Here is a 21,025-nt window from a genome sequence, read left to right as displayed (position 1 = left end):
TTTCCTGGTTTTCATTCTGTAGTGGAGCAAATCTGTTTTGGAGGGGAATTTCATTATTTCCAGCTGTCTCACCCCTGTCAGTTGTTGTGACAGCAGCTCACTGTCGAAGTCTCCTTTTCCCAGGGGAAACGGGGGCATGTCTCTGTAATTCTGGCCATTCTAATTTATTTAATTGCTGAGATCTTCCAGTGAGTTGTCCGCCTTGATTTTTTTGGGCATGCGCCTAAAACATGCCAGGGGGGTCTGCCGGTAGGTTTATTCTCAGTGTTCTGATTGCCGGTTGAGTCGTTGAGCTGGCTGTCACTGTTTGGGATCACAGGCAGAGTTTAATCATCGCTGTACCCCATATTCACCTCCACGTTCATTTCTAGTCAATGGATTTTCATCTCCAAAACAGCCAATTTCTGTAAAAGTTTGTCAAAGTCCTCTGTGGTGAAGGGAGGCATATTGTGCTGATTAGCTGGCGTCAACTTGTCCTTTTGAGTTCGATTATAAAAACATCAAAATCCTTTAGAAAAAAATAAAAATAATCATTGGGAGTCGCTGGTAAGAAGTAATTTTAGTCCAATATTTCTGTAATTTTGGCTAAGAGATAAAAAGTTAGGAGTAAAAGAATGCAAGCAAGCAGGGAGCTTAGGAGAAAAGCGTGCGCAGTTACATAAGTAAAAATCTACTACACAGAAATTTTTAGGCTACATTAACCTTCATATCAAACACAGGGCATCTCCTGACATCCACAATGTTTGTTGTCTGAGTAGAATGGAGTCAGCAAGTGGAGAGGACCTGGCTGCACATTTTAAAATTCCCACAAAGCATGTTTTATGAGTACAAACACAAACTGTCTGTAAGTGCTGACAGCAACCTCAGTTTAAACCTAGCAGCCCTAATGAGACCTGTAAGCTGCGGTGCAACACCTCACTGACAACAGATTGTAGACTATTCCTACAGTTGAAGGATATCTATATATCTTATATCTATATTTTATAGATATTTTTATGTTCTAAGTGCTGGGTTTTCCATTCATGAAACTCCTCATTTGTGACTACACAAATGTAAATAGAGTTTCCTAATGTATAGAAAAATGTAAATTACACATATCTGCATATTAAGTGACAACAGAGCAAAGTTCTTAAAAACCGTTTGAGGCCTAAGACATTTAATCCAATATTTCTCCTTATTCACAATCAGGCCTTTGCATAATAAAAGACTAACTAAAACACTTTAAATTACACTGATTAAACAAATTGAAAGAACACTATAAAAGCCTCAGTATCACAACCAGAGACAGAGAACCCAAATTCAGCCAAACACAAAGTAATAAGTTAAAAGGTTTATTCAGAAACACAGGATCAGAGAGCAGGAGAACAGCAGTCAGCTTCCAGGAACCACTGAGAACAGAGAGACTAGTTAGTGGCTGAATAAAACTCAGGATTTGCAAGGAGTTAGATAAAGCCACTAACCTTCTCAGTCTGGGGATGAGGCACAGAATCCAGAGGAGGAAATGATCCAGACAGTTAACGAGGTAGCGTCCAACAGACTGAAGTCGGATTGCCAACTGATCCAAATCCTCCGAGGAATCAGCTGAAGCTGTGACAGGAACACAGAGAGCTGTGAATGTCCTCTTGACAATAATTCCAGGCGGACTAAGGAGCCAGGCGGGCTCAGGCTGAATAAACCAGTGGTTAGGCTGAGGTGTAAATCCAGACACAGAAACAGGGTCAAATTCCATAACAGTACCCCCACCTCAAGGTCCGGCTCCGGACGGACCCCGAGGCTGATCAAGATGGAGGCGGTGGAAATCCCGGATGAGGGTTTTGTGCACGATGAATCGTGCAGGAATCCAGGACCTCTCCTCAGGACCATAGCCCCCCCAGTCCACCAGATAACGTATGTCAGGTCCCTGCCGTCTGGACCGGATGATGCGCTGGACAGTGTAGACTGGGCCATCAGCAAGAAGCCGGGCGGGTGGAGGGGTCCCGGAGGTGGGCCCGAGACGGGACACCACATAGGGCTTGATCTGGGACACGTGGAAGGTAGGGTGAACTTTCATGGCACGAGGCAGACATAAACGAACAGCCACAGGATTGATGATCTTGGATATGGGAAAGGGTCCCACAAAACGAGGTGCCAGCGTACGGGAGTCAACCAGAAGTGGGAGGTCCTTGGTGGACAGCCAGACCTTCTGTCCCACCTGGTAGCTTGGAGCAGGGATTCTCTGACGATTTGTTGTGCGTGCCTACACCTCCGACATTCTGATCATAGACCTTCTTGCCTTCCTCCAGATGCGCCGACATCTTAGGGCCACAGCCTGAGCAGAAGGAACCTCAGCTTCTTTCTCCTGGACTGTGAACAAGGGTGGCTGAAAACCAAACACAACTTGGAAAGGGGATAACCCCGTGGCACTAGCCAGGAGGGTGTTGACAGCATATTCAACCCAGGGTAAATTTTGAGACCATTTAGTTGCGTCTGACTCATATAGTGCGCAAAGTTTGGTCTCCACCTCCTGGTTGGCCCTCTCAGTCTGTCCATCAGACTGTGGGTGAAATCCTGAAGACAAACTAACAGTAATCCCCAGCAAGGAACAAAACTCTTTCCAGAAATGTGACACAAACTGGGGCCCTCTGTCTGAGACAATGTCTGTGGGTATGCCATGAAGGCAAAAAACCTCTCGTGCCAGAATGTCCCCCATTTCCTTGGCTGAAGGCAGCTTCTTGAGAGGAATTAGGTGAACCATCTTTGAAAATCTGTCGATGACAGTTAGCAGAACTGTGAAGCCATTAGAAACTGGCAAACCTGTGACGAAGTCCATGGCTATGTGTGACCAGGGACGAGGAGGAATGGGAAGGGGATGCAAGAATCCAGCAGGAGGGCGACGAGAAGACTTGGCTTGGGAACATTGAGTACAGGCCGCGACGTAATCTGTGACATCTTTGACAAGAGATGGCCACCAAAACTGAGTCTGGACCATCTGCAATGTCTTGCTGATACCAGGATGACAGAACAGACGTGAATTATGGCATGAATTAAGTACCTTGTGTACGAGGCACTCCAGAACAAAACACTGGTCGGGTGGGCATGGGAGGTCTTTGGTGGCATCTCTAACCTCTCCCTCCAACTCCAACGTGGTGACAGAGTCTCACTGATTCCGGGGGGATTAATTCATCCTCCCCAGAGGCCTGTGACTCAGAGGCTTCCTGTATTCTGGACAGGGCATCCGGTTTGCCATTTTTGACTCCAGGTCTGAAAGACAGAGAGAAGTTGAATCTTCCAAAAAATAAAGCCCACCTTGCCTGCCTGGGATTAAGGCGCTTCGCTGATCTCAGGTACTCCAGGTTCTTATGATCTGTCCATACAAGAAATGGTTCCTTAGCTCCCTCTAGCCAATGCCTCCACTCCTCGAGAGCCAACTTGACTGCCAACAGTTCTCGGTCCCCCACATCATAATTGCGCTCTGCTTGGGACAAAGTCCTAGAAAAGAAGGCACATGGGTGAATACAGTGATCAGAATTTCTTTGGCTTGGGACTGCTCCAACCCCTGTGTTTGAGGCGTCAACCTCCACAATGAACTGTGTATCGGGGTTAGGGGACTGTAGAACAGGAGCAGATGTAAATAATCCTTTGAGCTTGACAAATGCTCTTTCTGCTGTCTCGTTCCAAACAAACCTTGTCTTAGATGATGTGAGAGTATTAAGAGGGGCTGCTACGAGGTTATAATTCCTGATGAATCGTCTGTGAAAATTAGCAAACCCCAGAAACCTTTGAAGCTGTTTGTGGTCGGTAGGAGAAAGCCATTCCAAGACCGCCTTGACTTTGGAGGGGTCCACTATGACTTGGTTTGGAGAAACGATGAATCCAAGGAATGACGTGGTAGTGGTGTGAAACACACTTTTCAGCTTTGACAAACAGATGATTTTGAAGAAGACTGAGGAGAACGGTCCTAACATGACTTCTGTGAGTTTCCAGATCCTGGGAATAAATCAGAATGTCATCAAGGTAAACAAAAACAAACTGTCCAACCATGTCCCTCAGGACATCATTCACCAATGCCTGAAAAGCTGCAGGGGCATTGATTAAACCAAAAGGCATTACACAGTACTCATAGTGACCATTGGGAGTGTTAAATGCCGTCTTCCATTCATCACCCTCCTTGATACGAACAAGGTGGTAAGCGTTCCTCAAATCCGACCTAGAGAAGATTTTGGCGCCTTGAATCTGGTCGAAAGCAGTGTTCATAAGTGGCAGAGGGTATCGGTTCTTGATGGTGATGTCGTTTAAACCTCTGTAGTCGATACATGGTCTCAAGGAACCATCCTTCTTTCCCACAAAGAAGAAGCCTGCCCCTGCTGGAGAAGAAGAAGGTCTGATAATACCAGCTTTTCATGACTCATCGACATACTTCCTCATGGCTTGGTTCTCTGGTCCTGACAATGAATACAATTGACCCCTAGGGGGAGAAGTGCCTGGTAGGAGCTCAATGGCGCAGTTATAGGGTCTATGAGGTGGAAGTGCCGTGGCCCTGGACTTGTTGAAAACCTCCTTAAACGCATGATATTCGGGCGGCACCTTAGACAGATCGAGGTATGTCTCCTCAATGTCATTCTCCGGAATAATATCTGTAGAGGCAGAAGACAGACAAGTGGCCGAGCAGGACTTAGCCCAGCCCAATATCTCTTTGGCTTGCGAGTCAATGTGGGGGTTGTGCTTTTGTAACCTGGAGGCCCCTAAAACAATGGGTAGTTTAGGCGAGTTGATGATCCTGAATGTGACTTCGTCCTGATGATTGCCCCCCAGTGTGAGTCTTATTACCTCTGTTTTGGTTTATAGTGTGAACTGTCGATACTATGACCATCCAATGCCAGAATATTACGGGTGTCAGACGTGGGAAGGAGCTTGATGTCATGGTCCCTGGCGAACGACTCATCCATAAACTCTGTGTCCGCCCCTGAGTCAATGAACACTGACACCTGATGAGAAGTAGAAGACACTTGAATGGTTGCAGGAAATGAGTATGAGGAGACAGACAGTTGACTTCAGCTCAGTAGAGTTCTCCTCACCTCTACTGAGCCTGGGCTTTTAACGGACACTTGAAGCCAACATGACCCTGTCCACCACAATAAAAACACAAGTTATTCTTCCTTCGTCGATCACGCTCCCCCGCAGAAATCTTTGAACGACCCAACTGCATGGGCTCCGGGTCACAACGGTGATCAGAAGGGGGTGGAAGACCCTTGGGTTCTAGGTGGGGAACAGGACTGTGAGCTGAAGAAGGTTTAACCCCCCTTTGAAGCCTCTCCCTCCTCCTTTCTGTGAGCCGCAAATCGATGCGTGTTGCCAGGTCCTCAAGTTGGTGAAGGGAGACAGGGTAGTCCCGGGTTGCCAGTTCATCCTTGATGTTCTCATTAAGACATTGCATGAAAGCATCCATTTTAGCATGCTCATTCCAAAAACTGTCTGCTGCCAATAAATGAAAGTCAATTATATAAGATGTGACGCTTCTCTCTCCCTGTTTAATGGAGTGTAAACCTCTGGCAGCTTCAGAGCTAGGAAGGACTGGATCAAAAACCCTAATGAGCTCCTTGGAGAATGCAGAATAAGAAGCACACGTGACCGAACTATTTTGCCACTCAGCAGTGCCCCATTACTTAGCCTTTCCAGAGAGCAGGAAAATAACAAACGCCACCTTAGAGCGCTCAGAAGGGAACAAAGATGGCTGAAGCTCAAAATGAATCTCACACTGAGTAAGAAAAGCACAGCCCTGGTCAGGATCTCCCTTAAACAGCTCAGGAGGCGTGAGTCTAGGTTCTCTTACCACAGCGGAAAGATCAGTAACTCTGGGGGCCACAGGCTGTGAGGGCGCTGGCGTGGAGGCAGGAAACATGGAGCGCAGCATAGAAATGATAGAAATGATTTCCTCCGTGCCGGAATCTAGACGGGCAATAGAGTGATCAACATTAGTGCGCCACTGCTGTGCTGTACTATCACGACCAGAGACAGAGAACCCAAATTCAGCCAAACAAAGTAATAAGTTAAAAGGTTTATTCAGAAACTCAGGATCAGAGAGCAGGAGAACAGCAGTCAGCTTCCAGGAACCACAGAGAACAGAGAGACTAGTTAGTGGCTGAAGAAAACTCAGGAGTTAGATAAAGTCACTAACCCTCTCAGTCTGCGGATGAGGCACAGAATCCAGAGGAGGAAGTGATCCAGACAGTTAATGAGGAAGCGTCCAACAGACTGAAGTCGGATTGCCGACTGATCCAAATCCTCTGAGGAATCAGCTGAAGCTGTGACAGGAACACAGAGCTGTGATTGTCCTCTTGACAATAATTCCAGGCGGACTAGAGAGCCAGGCTGAATAAACCAGTGGTTAGGCTGAGGCTTTAATCCAGGGACAGAAACAGGGTCAAATTCCAGTGCTAGAGGCATCAGACAAGGGGCAGGCAGAGACGTAAAACCAGAGGCAGAAAACGGAGTCGAAATCCAGAAATCCAATCCGTCAGACAAGGGGCAGGCAAGAAGGCAAAATCCCTGAGGCAAGGCAAGATCAGAGAACAAGATCAGTCAGGAAGGAACGCTGGATAACTACTCACAAATGTTTTCAAAAATCTGGCACCGTCTGCCTGTCAGATGGCTGTATATAACTGCAGCTCCACAGGTGTGTGGCATGACGATGATTGCGCAGCAGCGCAGCAGCAGACAGGTGAAGCAGATGAGTTGATTGCATGAGTGAGAGCAGAGCAGGCAGATGGGCCAGAATCATAACACTCAGATCTTAATTGAAAAAAAATCATGCTGGATATTCACACTGATATAGAATGGGTAATGTGTTAGGAACAAAATGATGCAGCATCATTTGATGAAAACAAAAATTATCAACCCACAGAGGCCTTAATCCAAAGTCACAGAGAAATTTAAACTAAAAAACTGATGTGACAAGCTTGTCCAATTTGCTAAAATGTCCTTGCACCAACTCAAAATAGTGCTCAGTAGTTTGTACGCCCCCATGTGCTTATATACATGCCTGACAATGTCAGGGCATGGTCCCAGATGAAGCCAGATGAAGGATGGTGTCATGGGGTATCTCCTCCCAGAACCTGACTAGGGCATTACTGAGTTCCTGGACAGTCTGAGGTGCAACCTGGTGGTGTCGGATGGACCTAAACATGTCTTAGAAATGTTTTGTTGGATTTAGGTCAGGGGGGGGGGCGTTGAGGGCAGTCAATCGTATCAATGCCTTCATCCTTCAGGAACTCTCTGCATACTCTTGCCACATGAGCCTGGGCATTATCATGCACCAGGAAGTCACCCTGCACCAGCAAAGGGTCTAACAGGGGGTTTAAGGATTTAATCCTGGTACCTAATGGCAGTCAGGGTGCCATTGCCTATCTTGTACACGTCTGTGCGTCTCTACATGGATATGCCTCCCCTGACCAAACCGATTATTCTAAACAGTGTTGCCGGTAGCATAACGTTCACCACAGCTTCTCCAGACCCTTTCACATCTGTCACATGAGCTCAGAGCGAACCTGCTCTCATCTGTGAAAAGAACAGGGAAACAGTGCCGAACTTGCTGACCTGCTGTTCTCTGGCAAATGCCAGTCGAGCTCCATGGTGCCGGGCAGTGAGCACAGGGCCTACTAGAGGACATCAGGCCCTCAGGCCACCCTCATGAAGTCTGTTTCTAACAGTTTGGTCAGAGACATTCACGCCTGCTGGAGGTCACTCTGTAGGGTTTTGCCAGTACTCATCCTGTTCCTCCTTGCACAAAGGAGCAGATACAGGTCCCGCTAATGGGTTGAGGACCTCTGGCAGCCTTATCCAGCTCTTCTAGAGTAACTGGCTGTCTCCTGGAATTACCTCTATGCTCTTGAAACTGTGCAGGGAGACACAGCACATGTATTTTGAATAATCCTCTGTAGGCTCCAGGAACTACCATGCTACCATAAGTGACACTAACCCTGGTCAAATGCAGAACTACTGAAAAGCAGACAAAAATGAGAGGGGAAAATGTATGTGGCCTTGTTTGGATGGTCTTTAGCAGCTGGATTAAGCAGTAAGCTTGAGGCCTCCTGCTTAATCCATAAGGCATAAGGTGCAGACCGACCAGGTGTTTATTCTCCAACATTGAATAGCTACACAAACAGGCCAAAGGAAATCCCTATTTAGCAGGTCGAAGGAGTTCTCCACAGCAGTTCACAAGGATCTTAACAGGCAGACTTTTATAACCTACCACACTCAAATTAACAGACCCACCATAAAACAGAGTTAACAAGAACATATGTGCACAAAGATCTAAAAAATTACTAAAATATCTAAATACTTTATTTAACAAATATTATCTATTACTGAAAAATATCTAAAATCACATTTCAATTTCTGGATTATACCTATAATATTAGACCCTAAAGTGCATAGTTTACTTTCCCTCTTCTGAATCAATAAATGGACTCTTCCAGAACCTTTAACCACAGCGTCTGTGGCTCAGTGGGAAGAGAAGTTGTCTAGCACACTGAAAGTTGTGGGCTTGATTCCAGCTTCTTCCTGCTACATATCGATGTGTCTCTGGGAAGTTACGATTGGGTGAGTGTGGCTCTAGTGTAAAGCGCTTAGAGTACTTCTAAAAGGTGCGCAGGCTCCTCGGGAATCTTTTAACCTGGACACACTGCAGAGAAAGAGACAGAGGTACGTCATGTTCACAACAAATACTACAATACATTTCAAAACATGAATCTTTTACAACTTATGTCAAAGACAGTTAAAGCACTACTTGGTTATCCATTTATGTTTGTTTTGTTCACAGGACAGATCTTCATCAGTGCCAGCTGAGAAGAAGCTATCAAAGCACAACTACAAACAGCAGCAATAAAATACTTCAACATGTTTCTCACGGTGTAACTATTTCTTTTAATGTACTATTCAAAACAAACCAATACAGAAAATATGTTTCAGTCTAAGTAATAAAGACCTTCATTCCAGGCCTCCACTTGAAAAACCCTTCCTGTTTTTGGGGTCGTCTCGTTGCTCCTTTAGTGAACCTGTTGTTAATTATATTAACGTTTAAACAGTTGACACTAATTTAACACCCTCCCTAGTACTTAAGTGACCAGATCAATATTCCACAATTTTTAGTGACTTAATATTATGCTCTGATCAAAAAGTGTTTTTTTTTGTGTGTGTTGCATTTATGTTGGATTCATTATTAAAAGTCCCATTTAAGTTCCTAACCCCGGTGATTTGCGGTGGTTTAAGTATTAAACTTTCATTTAAAGATCCTTACTTTGAGTCTACAACTGTCCTATTCAGTTCACCATCAAACAGCCCTGCTTCCCCACTGACGATGTTGCACTTTGCTCTAACATTAGACATTTTCTCAATCATGTCCGGCCAATTATTGAAAGACAATTAAAGCCATCTACAAGTGGAGTTTTTTCTCTGCAGCCTTTTTTTTGTTTAAAAGTCAGAGTGTTTCAGTTTGTTCTTCACGTCCATCAGAATCTGACACAAAAGCTGTTTCCTGAAAAAATTAACAAACATGTTTTGAAGCATTATTTTACAATCAATTTCAAAATTGAATCCAAGCACATTCCCATTCCTGACACTGCTGCTCCTTTTGCTCCTCTCTCCATTCACTTGCCTAGCCTTTTCACCCGCTCACTCCTGACGAAGATGATGGTGATGACGGTGATGAAACAAGATGCAATAGTTTCTCTCGATGTGTTTTTCTCGGGGTGGAGGCTAGCTCCTGGCTTGTTCGTGACTAATAAAACGAAACTCACATTTCAAAAACATTTATCTCATTACTAAGCAGATTTGACTTATGAAGTAGGGAAAGTACAAAAAAAAGTGTGGAGAACATCTCAAAAGACTGCCGTTAATTGTTAGAGGATGTTTGTATTTCCATTCTTTAAGGAGAGTCAAAGAAACGACTCTTCTTAAGGCAGAATTTATCTGAAGAAATGTAAGAAATTCCTCTTTATATTAAAAAGCCCAGAAACCACAGAAGCCCATCAGCTCAGTGACAGCATCCAATGAGCTTCAACATCAGGTTTCACGGGAACACAACTTCCAAAACTCTCCATCTTGACACGACTGTGTGTGAAACCTGAGGGATAAGAACACAAACCGGACATCTGACGGACAACATCTGACCTGCTCTAAGCTCATTTTCCAACAGAAACATCAAATATGATACCCAAATGTCGAGCTTCTTTTTAAAATGAGGATTTTCAACCTCGCCAGCAGCAAAAAGGCACTGAAACAGAGAAAAAAAAAATAATGCAGACAAACTAGCAAGTACAGCTGAAGAAAACAAGTCAGATTAATAGGATGTTAAAGACTTGAGGCATCGCTGGAAATAGACTCACACTTCTAATTAACTTTCGCTCTGATACACTTCTGTTCATACCTATTCATGGATCATATGCTGCTGGGACAAATACTTTTATCCCTTATTTCTGTTGTGGCATCCATTCTCCCCATTTTAATTTAAGTTGCAGATCCTCTTTTTACTTATTTAAAGTAAAGCCTAAAATTACTCAAACGCCTGGCAGATTTAGATTTAAAATAATTTTTATTCGTACAAGAAGTTTGTTTCTGATGGGAAACGGAACAGGAATGTGTTAAACAATAATGAAACCATGTAGAAGGAATAAAAATAATAAAAGTAAATCGAGTTTTATTTGTATTTATTGACAAATTGCATTTTAAAATTTCATTTGCCTCTCAATAATCAGCAAAGAAATTCTTTATTAATAATAATTGCAGAGCAGCTTTTTGTATGTCTCCACTGGTATTTTGATGATTTATTTTTGGTGATGAGCTCTAAGTATTTAAGTATCCCTCCACAGATTCTCTATCAGATTCAAGTCAGGACTCTGGCTGGACCCCTTCAAAACGTTAACATTACTTCTGATCAGAAGAAACATTAAATTGAAACATTATAAAAGAAACATTACTAAAAAAGAATATAATAATAAAGGAATTATCAAATTAAAAGACATAAATCTTTCTGGGATATAAATGATTTTGGTCTTAAATGTGAGAGGGTTGAGGAAAAAACTACATAATTCTCATTAAAGTAATTCAGTTAAACTGGGCAATTCCAAAGCAAATCCTAATCTTTAGATATTTCTCCCATTCACAACTAATAATATCCATCTAATAGAATACCTTTGTTTACAAAATTGTAATGGTTATTATTTTAAAATACACAAAACAACACAAAAAACACGTAAAAGGATCATAAAAAAACAAAAATAAACACAAGTCTTCTGTTTTTCTTTCTTATATTATCTGTCCAGATGTTTACTTAAATATACAGCTTGTCAGTTTTTTCTAATTTATATTTTTGTGAATGTTTTTAGGATATATAATATCTGCTCCTGTCTGTTGCTGTATTTTTATTTTTTTTTTGTTATAGAGAAAATCCATTTGTTTTTTATACTCCAGATTGAGGTATTATTAAATGTCTACTGTTCTCAGCAGGTCAAATGAAACACTTTCCTCTCCTCCTTTACTATAACTATACTATAAAGTTTCCTCTCATCGCCCCCTGATTCTCCTGTTTGGAGTTCAGTCTGGCAGAGGTCTTGCATCAGTGCAACAAGATGTAATGTAATGTAACTTAATATATTTATTTTCTTTTTCTCCTCACAGACAAGCATGAGACCAAGCTGAAAGGGCTCATTTACTTTCAGGCGATTGAAGAGGTTTACTATGATCACCTGCGCAGCGCCGCCAAGGTAAAAGCTTCTTTATCATTAAAACTTTTCTAAATTCAAATGGATTTTTTCCCTTTATAAATTCAACAATTTGTGAGAAAAGTAAAAGTGAAGCAGGATTAATTCTGAAAATATCTGTATTTCATTTAGGTTGAGGAATAAGACTTAGTCTGACAAATTTCATATAATCTATTTGCACTAATCTGTGCAAAACAAAGTATCTATGTTTGATTCCTTTTGAATCAAGACATGCGGTTTTATAGACAATTGGACAAGCAAACACATTTGTTGGTAGCCCTGGTAAAGATGTGTTACATGCCCTAACATAAATTCATGTTTTGTTGAAGCAGCATAATTTCACACAAAATCTAAATTTTACCGTTGTAGATTTATTCAATGGGGTAAAAATGTCATTTTGAGAAAAAATGCTTTTGACAAAATTGCTGGTTCCACAATTTTTGTCACCCATAACAGTACTACTAAAACAAATGTAAAGGAAGATGTTAATAATTAACTTTTTTAATTTAAATAGAATGTCTAGGAACCTGTTAGTAAGGCATTATTTTCTATTGACCCAAACAATTTTTGGGTCATCAAGTCTCCATAACAACCATTATACACTATCTACATGCCAACTGGTTGTTGAGGAGGCATCCCAGGAAAAAGTGTTTTTTCTGCTACGGTCACAAACAGAAATGTGGAGTTTGCTCAACTCTACTGAGACTTTAAATTGAACTGGGTGATCTGGTCAGATGAGATCAAGGCTGAGGTTTTCAGCAACAAATGCTCCTACTGGGTTTGGTATGAAACAAAGGATGAATATGTAAAATAGACCCTCAAGCCCAGTGGAAAATATTGCTGAGGATCTGTGATGCTGTGCGCCTGGTTTTTTTTTTTTTTTTTCAAAGGCTCTGGGAACCTTATTAGATTGCATGACATTAAAAACTCTTTAAAATAACAGATATTTTTTTTGATTTTACAAAGATTTAGTGGACTCTTAGTGTAAACTAAAAATGGATGCAGCTAGGCCTTTTAGTAGATTAATTATTCAAAATACATGGCCGAAAATAAAATAAATGGTTTACCAGACACAACATCCCTCTTCTTCCCCAGCCATTGGAGTCTCTAGATCTAAATCCTGTAGGAAATGTGTGAGCTTAAGAGAAGACAGCATCACAGACGACCCAGGACTCTAAATGAATGGTCAAAGATCCATCCTATGTATTATAGGAAATGACTGAGCGGTTTCCTGTAATTGTGATGATTTTGTTACTAACAATTGTTTTTAAACATAAGATTTAAAAATTTTCAGAGGAATTGTTTTTAAAACCTTTTTACAACTATTTTACAGCGGTGTCAACAAATTTGTCCATGTGTGTAATTCTTCAAAAACAAATGTTCTCAATAAAAAAAGGAAATATTAGGTGCAGTTTCTGGGTTTCAGTAAAATAAAATCACCTCCTTCTATGATCCAGAGTCCCAATCCAGCTCTGACTTTCTGTGTGAAAACTCACGACCGGCTTTACTACATGGTGGCCCCGACTCCTGAGGCCATGAGGATCTGGATGGACGTCATAGTTACTGGTGCGGAGGGCTATACACAGTTTATGAGCTGAGAGACGGACACGAGGATGATAATGACGATGAGGTAAACAAAAAGAAGATAGCGACTGGACACCTGCGTGCTGACCTGATCTGCTTCCTTAATGGACTGGGGGTGTGGAGCAGAGGGACATCTGAAGAGAAGAAACAACTTCATGAAAAGTCTGACACCTTAAACTGAATGAGGGCTCAGTCCTGACGGAGGTGAATTTTAATGAAATTGACCAGGGTTATCTGCCCAGCTCTGAGTTTAAATAAAAAGTCATTTTTCAATGTGCTTTAAAAGATTGCAGGTGGAACAATTTCAAAATTTCTTCTTTTTTTTCTACACCTCAAACTGTTTACACCTCTAAAGCTAACATAAGTATGCAGCGTTATCCCTCTGACCTTTTTAATATATGTTTACTTTTTCTCCAGATTTTGAAAAATACTATTTTAAAACACTAAGCTTACTAGGAACCTTCTATAGCATTTCAACAAAATAGTATATGTTACATAGTAAATGTGACTTTGTTTGGTGCCAAATATAAATATACAGTAAATGAATTTTACATGATCTTTGTTAATATCTGTATTTATATATGCTCCAAAAGCCTTTCATTTAGGTACATAAAAGAGTGAAACATTTGTACTTTATATAAAAATGTAAAATACTTCTCTTAACGTTTCAATAAAAAGCAGCAGTTGCTATCATTAAGATATTCTAAAATCCACATTAAATATAAATAAACAATATATAAAGCAGATGGTTTTGTCTTTTGTGATTATTGATGACGTGTTAGTCTTTTTTCTCTTTTTTTCATTTAGTGTCCTGTCCTGGCAGCTTAGGCAAACAGTACGGTGGGACTGGTCGCCCTACAGTGTCAGGGCAGATAGGTTATTCCCTCGTCACACTATTAAATTTATTAAATCAATGGCATGCCAGGTTTTATGTGGATCAGGCTGGAAAATGTGCTGTGCCATAGACATGAAGATACCAAGACAAGAAAAAAAACTATTACATTATCATTAGATTTTCACATAATTCCATGATAGCTTTTATCCATTCATACATGTAATTATAACTTGATTTTTTATTTATTTAATCAGTTTATTGTTTTCTACTGTTGTTTGATGATCTGAATCATTTAAGTGTGACAAAAAAAGCAAAAACTTTGAGTGGGGGATGAACAGCAAGCAAAACAAGTAATTATTAAAAAACAAGTAAAATTGAACTTGTTGGCGCCTATTTAATTTGATATTTTTTATGTTTGTTCACTTGCACTTTTACTCTTTCACTTGTCATTATAAAACATTATTATTGTTATAATTTCTAATAATATTAATGAGACACAAAATGGGAACTGCCCCATGGCCATACCAGTAGCAAATGTGACATGTTGGTGAAACTGAACAAAGTTACAACCCTTTTCCTCCTCTCTTAATTAGCAGCTACACAAACAAGTCATTAATTACAAGCTTTCTGTAAATATTCTCACACACTCTAATGAGCTGCTAACTTTTGCAGAGGTGTTCTCTTTAAATCCTCTTTCCTTATCTTTTTACATAACGTTCAGGTGGTTTGTTGTGTTAATTGTCTTATTAACATTTATTTTTATACAGTGGTTGGAGCACATCTACTCAAATGAGAGCAACTTGTTTGTATTTTTTGGGGAGTAGCTTAATTATTTGCATGACTTGTCTGCACTAGGTGAGCTACATAAAAATAATGAAAAGAGAAAATGAAATTACATGCAACATGCATGATTCAACATGGAGAAATCTGAACCCCACACATGCAGCACAACATACTTCTTATCTCTTCATAAAGTGTGTGCCTCCTCTCCTGCACCTATCACATCCGTGATAAAAAAAAAAGGCGATAATAATAATAATAACATATAACGTATGATTAATTCATCTGAGGTAATCAGAGGAATATTTAGCAGATATGTAGTTAATCATGAAACCACACCTTGCTCCTGACAAGTAGCAATTAGATTCAGCATTTGAAATGTTATTCCCCTATTCCCTTAGTTGAGGTGAAAACATGTTGTGTAATATTTATGAAAATGAGCACCAGCCCGTTTTGAGATTTGTGCAGGTAATAAGAAACACAGTCTGCGGTTTGCATTTCTCTGACCTTGGGAGAGATTTCCACACATCAGTGTATCTCTGAGCCACCAGTGCGCCTGGCAGCATAGTAAACAGATCTTAAGAGGGCAATGTGCTCATTGTGCTCATTACTGCAGTGATGGGCATAAGTGACACCTAGCCTTATTGTAGGCGAAATGTTAATGAGCCCAAGGTGATCTCCTCTGTCTTTCATAGGAGCAGACTGGCCTTTTCCCCCCAGGCCTTTGAGTTCACATAAGACAGACTGCAAAGCTGCGAAGCTCTCGTGCAAGTTTGTCAGCATTAATAGGAGATATTAGGCTTGTCTAAACACAACCCTAAACAAATTGCTGGTGAAACAGAGACATCCTGCCAGCTCAAACAGAAAGTTTACAGCAATCCACTGTCAAAGGCTCCGCTTCCACAGTCTTCACAGCGTGTGCTCTGATTCATACATTTTCAAATCATGAGTTCAGATTAATTTAAGAGATTAAAGGTGGAAAACGTCTCCTGCCCATCCCTAAACACGCCTTATCCGCACTCAAACACACATGCAGACATCGCACATCAAAGCAATTTTCACTCGATACATCCGATATTGGGAACAGAACTTAGCTCCTGATGTTTCCTCCCTTAAACAAATCACTGTTTGTACTGAATGTGACAGACCAACACAAATAAGTGCATAATTGTCAAGTGGATGCATTGATTTTAACACTGATTTAAATTCAAAGTTTGAAAAGCATGGTGCGCATTTGCATTCATTTTGCACAGCCACGTTTTACTGCAATTACAGATGCATGTCTTTAGGGATATCTTTCTATCAGCTTTGTACATCTAGCGGATGCATTTTTTAAATCTCCTTAGCAAAATAGCTCAAGCTCATTTAGATCATTATGTTTGTAAGCATCAATATTCATCAAGTCTTGGCACAGGTTTTCATTTTTGGTCTGGGATGTTCTAACACATAAGTATGCTTTGATCTATAAAACATTCCACTGCAGTTCTGACTGCATGTTTATGGTCGTGTCATTTAGGAGCTTCTAGCAGTTGTTTTTCCAGAATTGCCCTGGATTTTCTTTCATCCATTTTCCCATTAACTCTCAAGGGCTTCCCAGATTTTGCTGGAGAGAAGTCCTCCCACAGCATGATGTTGCCACCACCATGTTTCACTGTGGGGATAGTGCGTTCAGGGTTATGACAGACTTTTCTGCCACACTGCATTTTGCAGGTTGGTCAAAAAGTAATTATTTTTACCATCTAACCAAAGCATCTTTTACATTTTGCTCTATCTCCTAAATGGCTTGTGGCGAAATATTTGTGGCCGGGTTTGTGGATAGCATGACGATGCCACCTGAGCTTCGGAGGGACCATAGGCCTGCTGGTTGCTTCTCTGACTACTGTTCTCCTGCCTAGCCTGTTAGTTTGGATCAGGGCTGCTCAGCTCCAACACACCTGAATTAAATAAATGGCTCATTACCAGGCTCCCGCAGAGCTAAATAACATGCTGATGAAGAATTCATCCATTTGATGCAGGTTGTAAAACTAATACAACAAAAACAACATTGCTTCTCTTAGATCTTGGAATTAAAAAAATAAAAACTTAAATATAAAATGTTTTAAAAGTTTCATAATATAAAGGTTTTAGGGCTCTGTACACAATTTATTTACTATAGGAGTGAGGGCAAAACCGTCTCTTTACAGTGAAAAGGTTGCTGACCCCTGGCCTATCACATAAAATCCCAAAAGAAGGCGTAGGAATAATTTTACAAGGCACTGTACAGTCATTCAAACCTTTTTAAAGTTTATCAATTTATTTAGGTTTTGCAACCAGTGAAACATTGATAAATTGACTTCCACACATTTGTTTGACAAAACCCTGCCTATGAATACCCTTTGTCACAAAAGTTCCTGTGTGACGAGCATCAGCCTGACACATGAACTCTGAATACCATGCAAGCATACCAAAAAAATCCCAAAGGGCATTGATGTTCATTATTTAACAGATTTCTTGTTTGTCACAAACTGCCACGAGACCGGCTTGCAGAAAGCAAGTTGCCTCAATGTGTATCAGCTGTAAAGCTCCAAGGCGATAGACGCTGAGCCTCTTGGGTTTTAATAGGTCAGTACAGAATCACACACTCTGAGTGCTCTAAATAACTTGAATGGATCTTCTGGGACTTGGTGCTATACTAACTTTATTTCAAATCGTTTTAATTCTGCAATTTTCTTCAACATTTCAAAACAAATTCACATTTCATGTATCACATTGTGTGACAAGTGCTACCTGCTGACATGTGTTTACTTTATTGTGCCAGATCTTGCACTTTGGAGTTTGAGCTGATAAAAGTAAATGATATCCAGTGGGATCCCAAAGAAGGACTTAATAGATTTTTACATCATACACCTATACTTTACCATCAAGTCCTTGAGGATCAGAACATAAACATAACCGCTAAACTCACTGCTTCCATCATGGCTCAATACCAAAAGAGGTTAGTCTAGTTTTAAAATACTTGATTGAATTAAAATTTAAATTAGAATTGATTACCTGCTTTCATGACAAACACACAAACATGCAATCATTTGACTGAACACAAGCAGAAACATCCGCAAATCCCCTCTGAGGGGGCTTCCATTCACAAGTGGTAACTGAACTACATGTTTTCTTCATGTGTTCAAAGAGGGGCAAAAGTTGAGGACAATAAATTCTGAGAGAGATGATGATGAAATGATGCTGTAACCCTCACTAACGTGCCATACATGCACTTGGCATGCAAGCGTTGACTTTTCTAACTTCTCAGCTCGTGCACAATATTCAATTAGCCAGGGCATCAGTTATAGAAGAGTTACGTTTAAATGTCTTAGACACATACTAGGTTTGATCTGATGTTGTTCTTGCTGTATAAACTGGTTTGTTTACTTCAGTTTTGATGTTTCTGTGACTTAAAAAATCTGTTCTCCATTCTGTAAGCCCTCCAGATGAGCTAAGCATATGTCTTCCTAAATATAACGAAAATAAGTAGTTCTTTACAGTGGTGACAACAGAGAAATGTAGCAATCCGATCATAAGCAGCACCTTGGCTTTCTCTCATGACGCACAAACAGGAAGCCCTCAGTGGGCCAATTAACACAGACAGAGAGAGCAGTCAGCGATTTCCTGTGAGACCTGCCAACTTCACCAGCTACTACTGTCTCAATCTGGTTTCCATTACGACCACATTTATCTGGATTGCATCAGGTTGCCTTTTTACAAATCTCTCCAATTACTTCTTATAAAGCAGATGCAACACGTTGTGCTGAGTAGTTTTCTGATAAAAGAAGTGTGCTTTAGAATCATATAGATGAAACAAAACGGTCCCCTTATAAATTTCTTCTGTTTTTGCCTTTTTGTGGCACTTTAATGTTTCAGATCATCAGGCAGATTTTAATATCAGACAAAGATTACCTGAGTAAATACAAAAAGGCATTTTTTATGATAATTTCCCTTTGGGATGAATAACATATTTTTGATTTGAATGATTTCATTTATTAATGGAAAAGAGGCTATTTGGACCAGCCTTGCCCTTTGTGAAAAAAATAAATGCCCCATGACCAATAACTGCTCTGGCCAACAAGTGCCATTAAGTGTTTGTGATAACTGACAATGAGTCTGCAAAGGATTTTTGGCCTGCTTTCCTTTGTTTAACTGGTTTAATTCACCAAAATTTGAGTGTTTTCAAGCATGAAAATGGTCAAAAAAGTGTCGAATAAGTTCCCTTTTGTATTGTCAGTTCACAAAATATTTTTTCAGAAATCTTCGGGATCATAAATATTTGCTTTGGCAAAGCTGTGAAAAGCCTATGCTATTTTTTGCTTAGCTGTGGCTTTTGCCCTGTAACTGTCCCATGGATGTCATTTTTGTCAAGTCTCTTTCTAATTGTTAAATCGTGACCACTGACCCTGAAGAAAATAAGGTCTTAGATGATTTGGATAGCTATTAGCCCCTAATAAATGAAATCATTCTTTGATAAGCTGATTTTTAAATTTATTTGGGTCATCTTACTCCAGCATTAAACTTTGGTTTTATTATTTGAAATAGGTAAGTTAGAAAAAAAAGCAAAAACAGCAGAAATCTATAAGGGGGCAAACAGTTTTTCACAGCAATGTACATTTTGTTTCCACTGAGCACAAACAGCTCCTCTGTTAAGATAATGTCATTATCAGAGCAAGTGAGAAGCTTTCTGGTGGACAAATCATTTACAGGCCTATTAATCTGTCAGTTGAGCAGAACTGTAAATAAAGCTATTGATTCTGGCAAACAGATAATGTCGCAGAAATGCAATTCAGCAAATGAGATAGAGGAACGGTTGGACAGAGACGGGTGTTGTTACAGAAGTGATCTGAGGAAAGAACAGTAAGTAAGGAGGGGAAAGAGAGAGAGATGCAAATCCCATGGCAACAGCAACCAGAAAACAAGTCTAAAATAGGGGCAGTGTCCGCTATTGCTATAGCAACAGAAGAACAGCACACACGCAGCTTTGGGATTTGCTGAAAGGAGAAAAACAAAGCTTTAATTCTAACATAATTATCATTGAAATACCTTGTCAGTCAATGTGTGGACTATATCTCACCAAATTCGCTAGAAAAAAAAATCATTGAGGCTGTATTTGGATAAAAACTTATCATTTTGAATAATCTCTTTTTTCGTGACATTCTGTCATTTCTTTCAACAAAGTGCTAGTGAAAGGACGAGTTATCTAGTACTAAATTGACGTCAACATATATTAAAAGTGAAATTATTTAACTCAAAATTATATTATCAATGGGATTATAACGGTATGCTCTTACAATATTCAGAAAATGTAACTCGAAATTTAATTAATAAAAGCAATCTTGCTTATTCAAAATAAAAAGCAATATTTTAAAACTGAAACCTAAAGTGCAGGTTCTTGTTAGTGTGGAAAAATGCTCTACCTGTCACCACACCCGGTTTGTTTACATGAAACATGTGCACCGTCTGCACTGCAGGGGAAAAAAAAGATAACAACATAGCAATGGCTCCCCTTGCCTACTACTATCCAATCATATTTCGTAGTGACCAGCCAATGAGAGAGCGGCAGTGGGAGGTCCAACAGCCAATCACAATGAGCATGGACCACTGATGCAACGGACCTGCAACAGCCTCCTACTGAACAATAAAGTGCGCAACGAGTCAAAATAGTACCTCTACAATAATACATCATGGTCTGTGATAGATTACATTCTCAGAACTCTATGGAGATAAACTATTTGAGTCGAAAGTTATGAACAATACCACCCCGCTGAGCTTAGATACTAACAGAGCTAGTCTGTCTCCGTTACGTTTCATCCTGAACAAAAAAAACCCCGAAAACGCATTAACTGAATTATTAAAACTTCTTTATGTTTTACCAAACGTTTACTGTCTTTATGGCCACAGCATAAAAAGACAGCGATGTTAGCAACTATGAACACTTCTAACAATAATGCTGGAATCACAACTTTTAGAAGAAGTTAACAGCTGGCAGTGAGAGTGTGGGCCGTCCTTCGGTGGTCCTCCGCGGAGGGAGGAAGTGGGCGGAGTGATCTGAACAACAACAACACGTTCTGCC

General features: G+C 40.4%; 1 protein-coding gene across 1 annotated transcript in view; it reads left to right on the top strand.

The window, feature by feature from the left end:
* Positions 1–14,065, top strand: part of phldb1a (pleckstrin homology-like domain, family B, member 1a) — a 65,482-nt gene extending 51,417 nt beyond the window's left edge. The window contains exons 23-24 of the mRNA XM_047379263.1: positions 11,653–11,738; positions 13,193–14,065. Of these exons, the coding sequence (XP_047235219.1) occupies positions 11,653–11,738; positions 13,193–13,333 (227 nt within the window). The 3' untranslated portion in view covers positions 13,334–14,065. The remainder of the gene's footprint in view (positions 1–11,652; positions 11,739–13,192) is intronic.
* Positions 14,066–21,025: the final 6,960 nt, after the last annotated feature.

Source organism: Girardinichthys multiradiatus, chromosome 11, assembly GCF_021462225.1.
Source record: "Girardinichthys multiradiatus isolate DD_20200921_A chromosome 11, DD_fGirMul_XY1, whole genome shotgun sequence".
Classification (NCBI taxonomy): Eukaryota; Metazoa; Chordata; class Actinopteri; order Cyprinodontiformes; family Goodeidae; genus Girardinichthys; species Girardinichthys multiradiatus.
The sequence above is the reverse complement of the archived record's forward strand: the minus strand, read 5'-3'. Positions and strand labels throughout refer to the sequence as shown.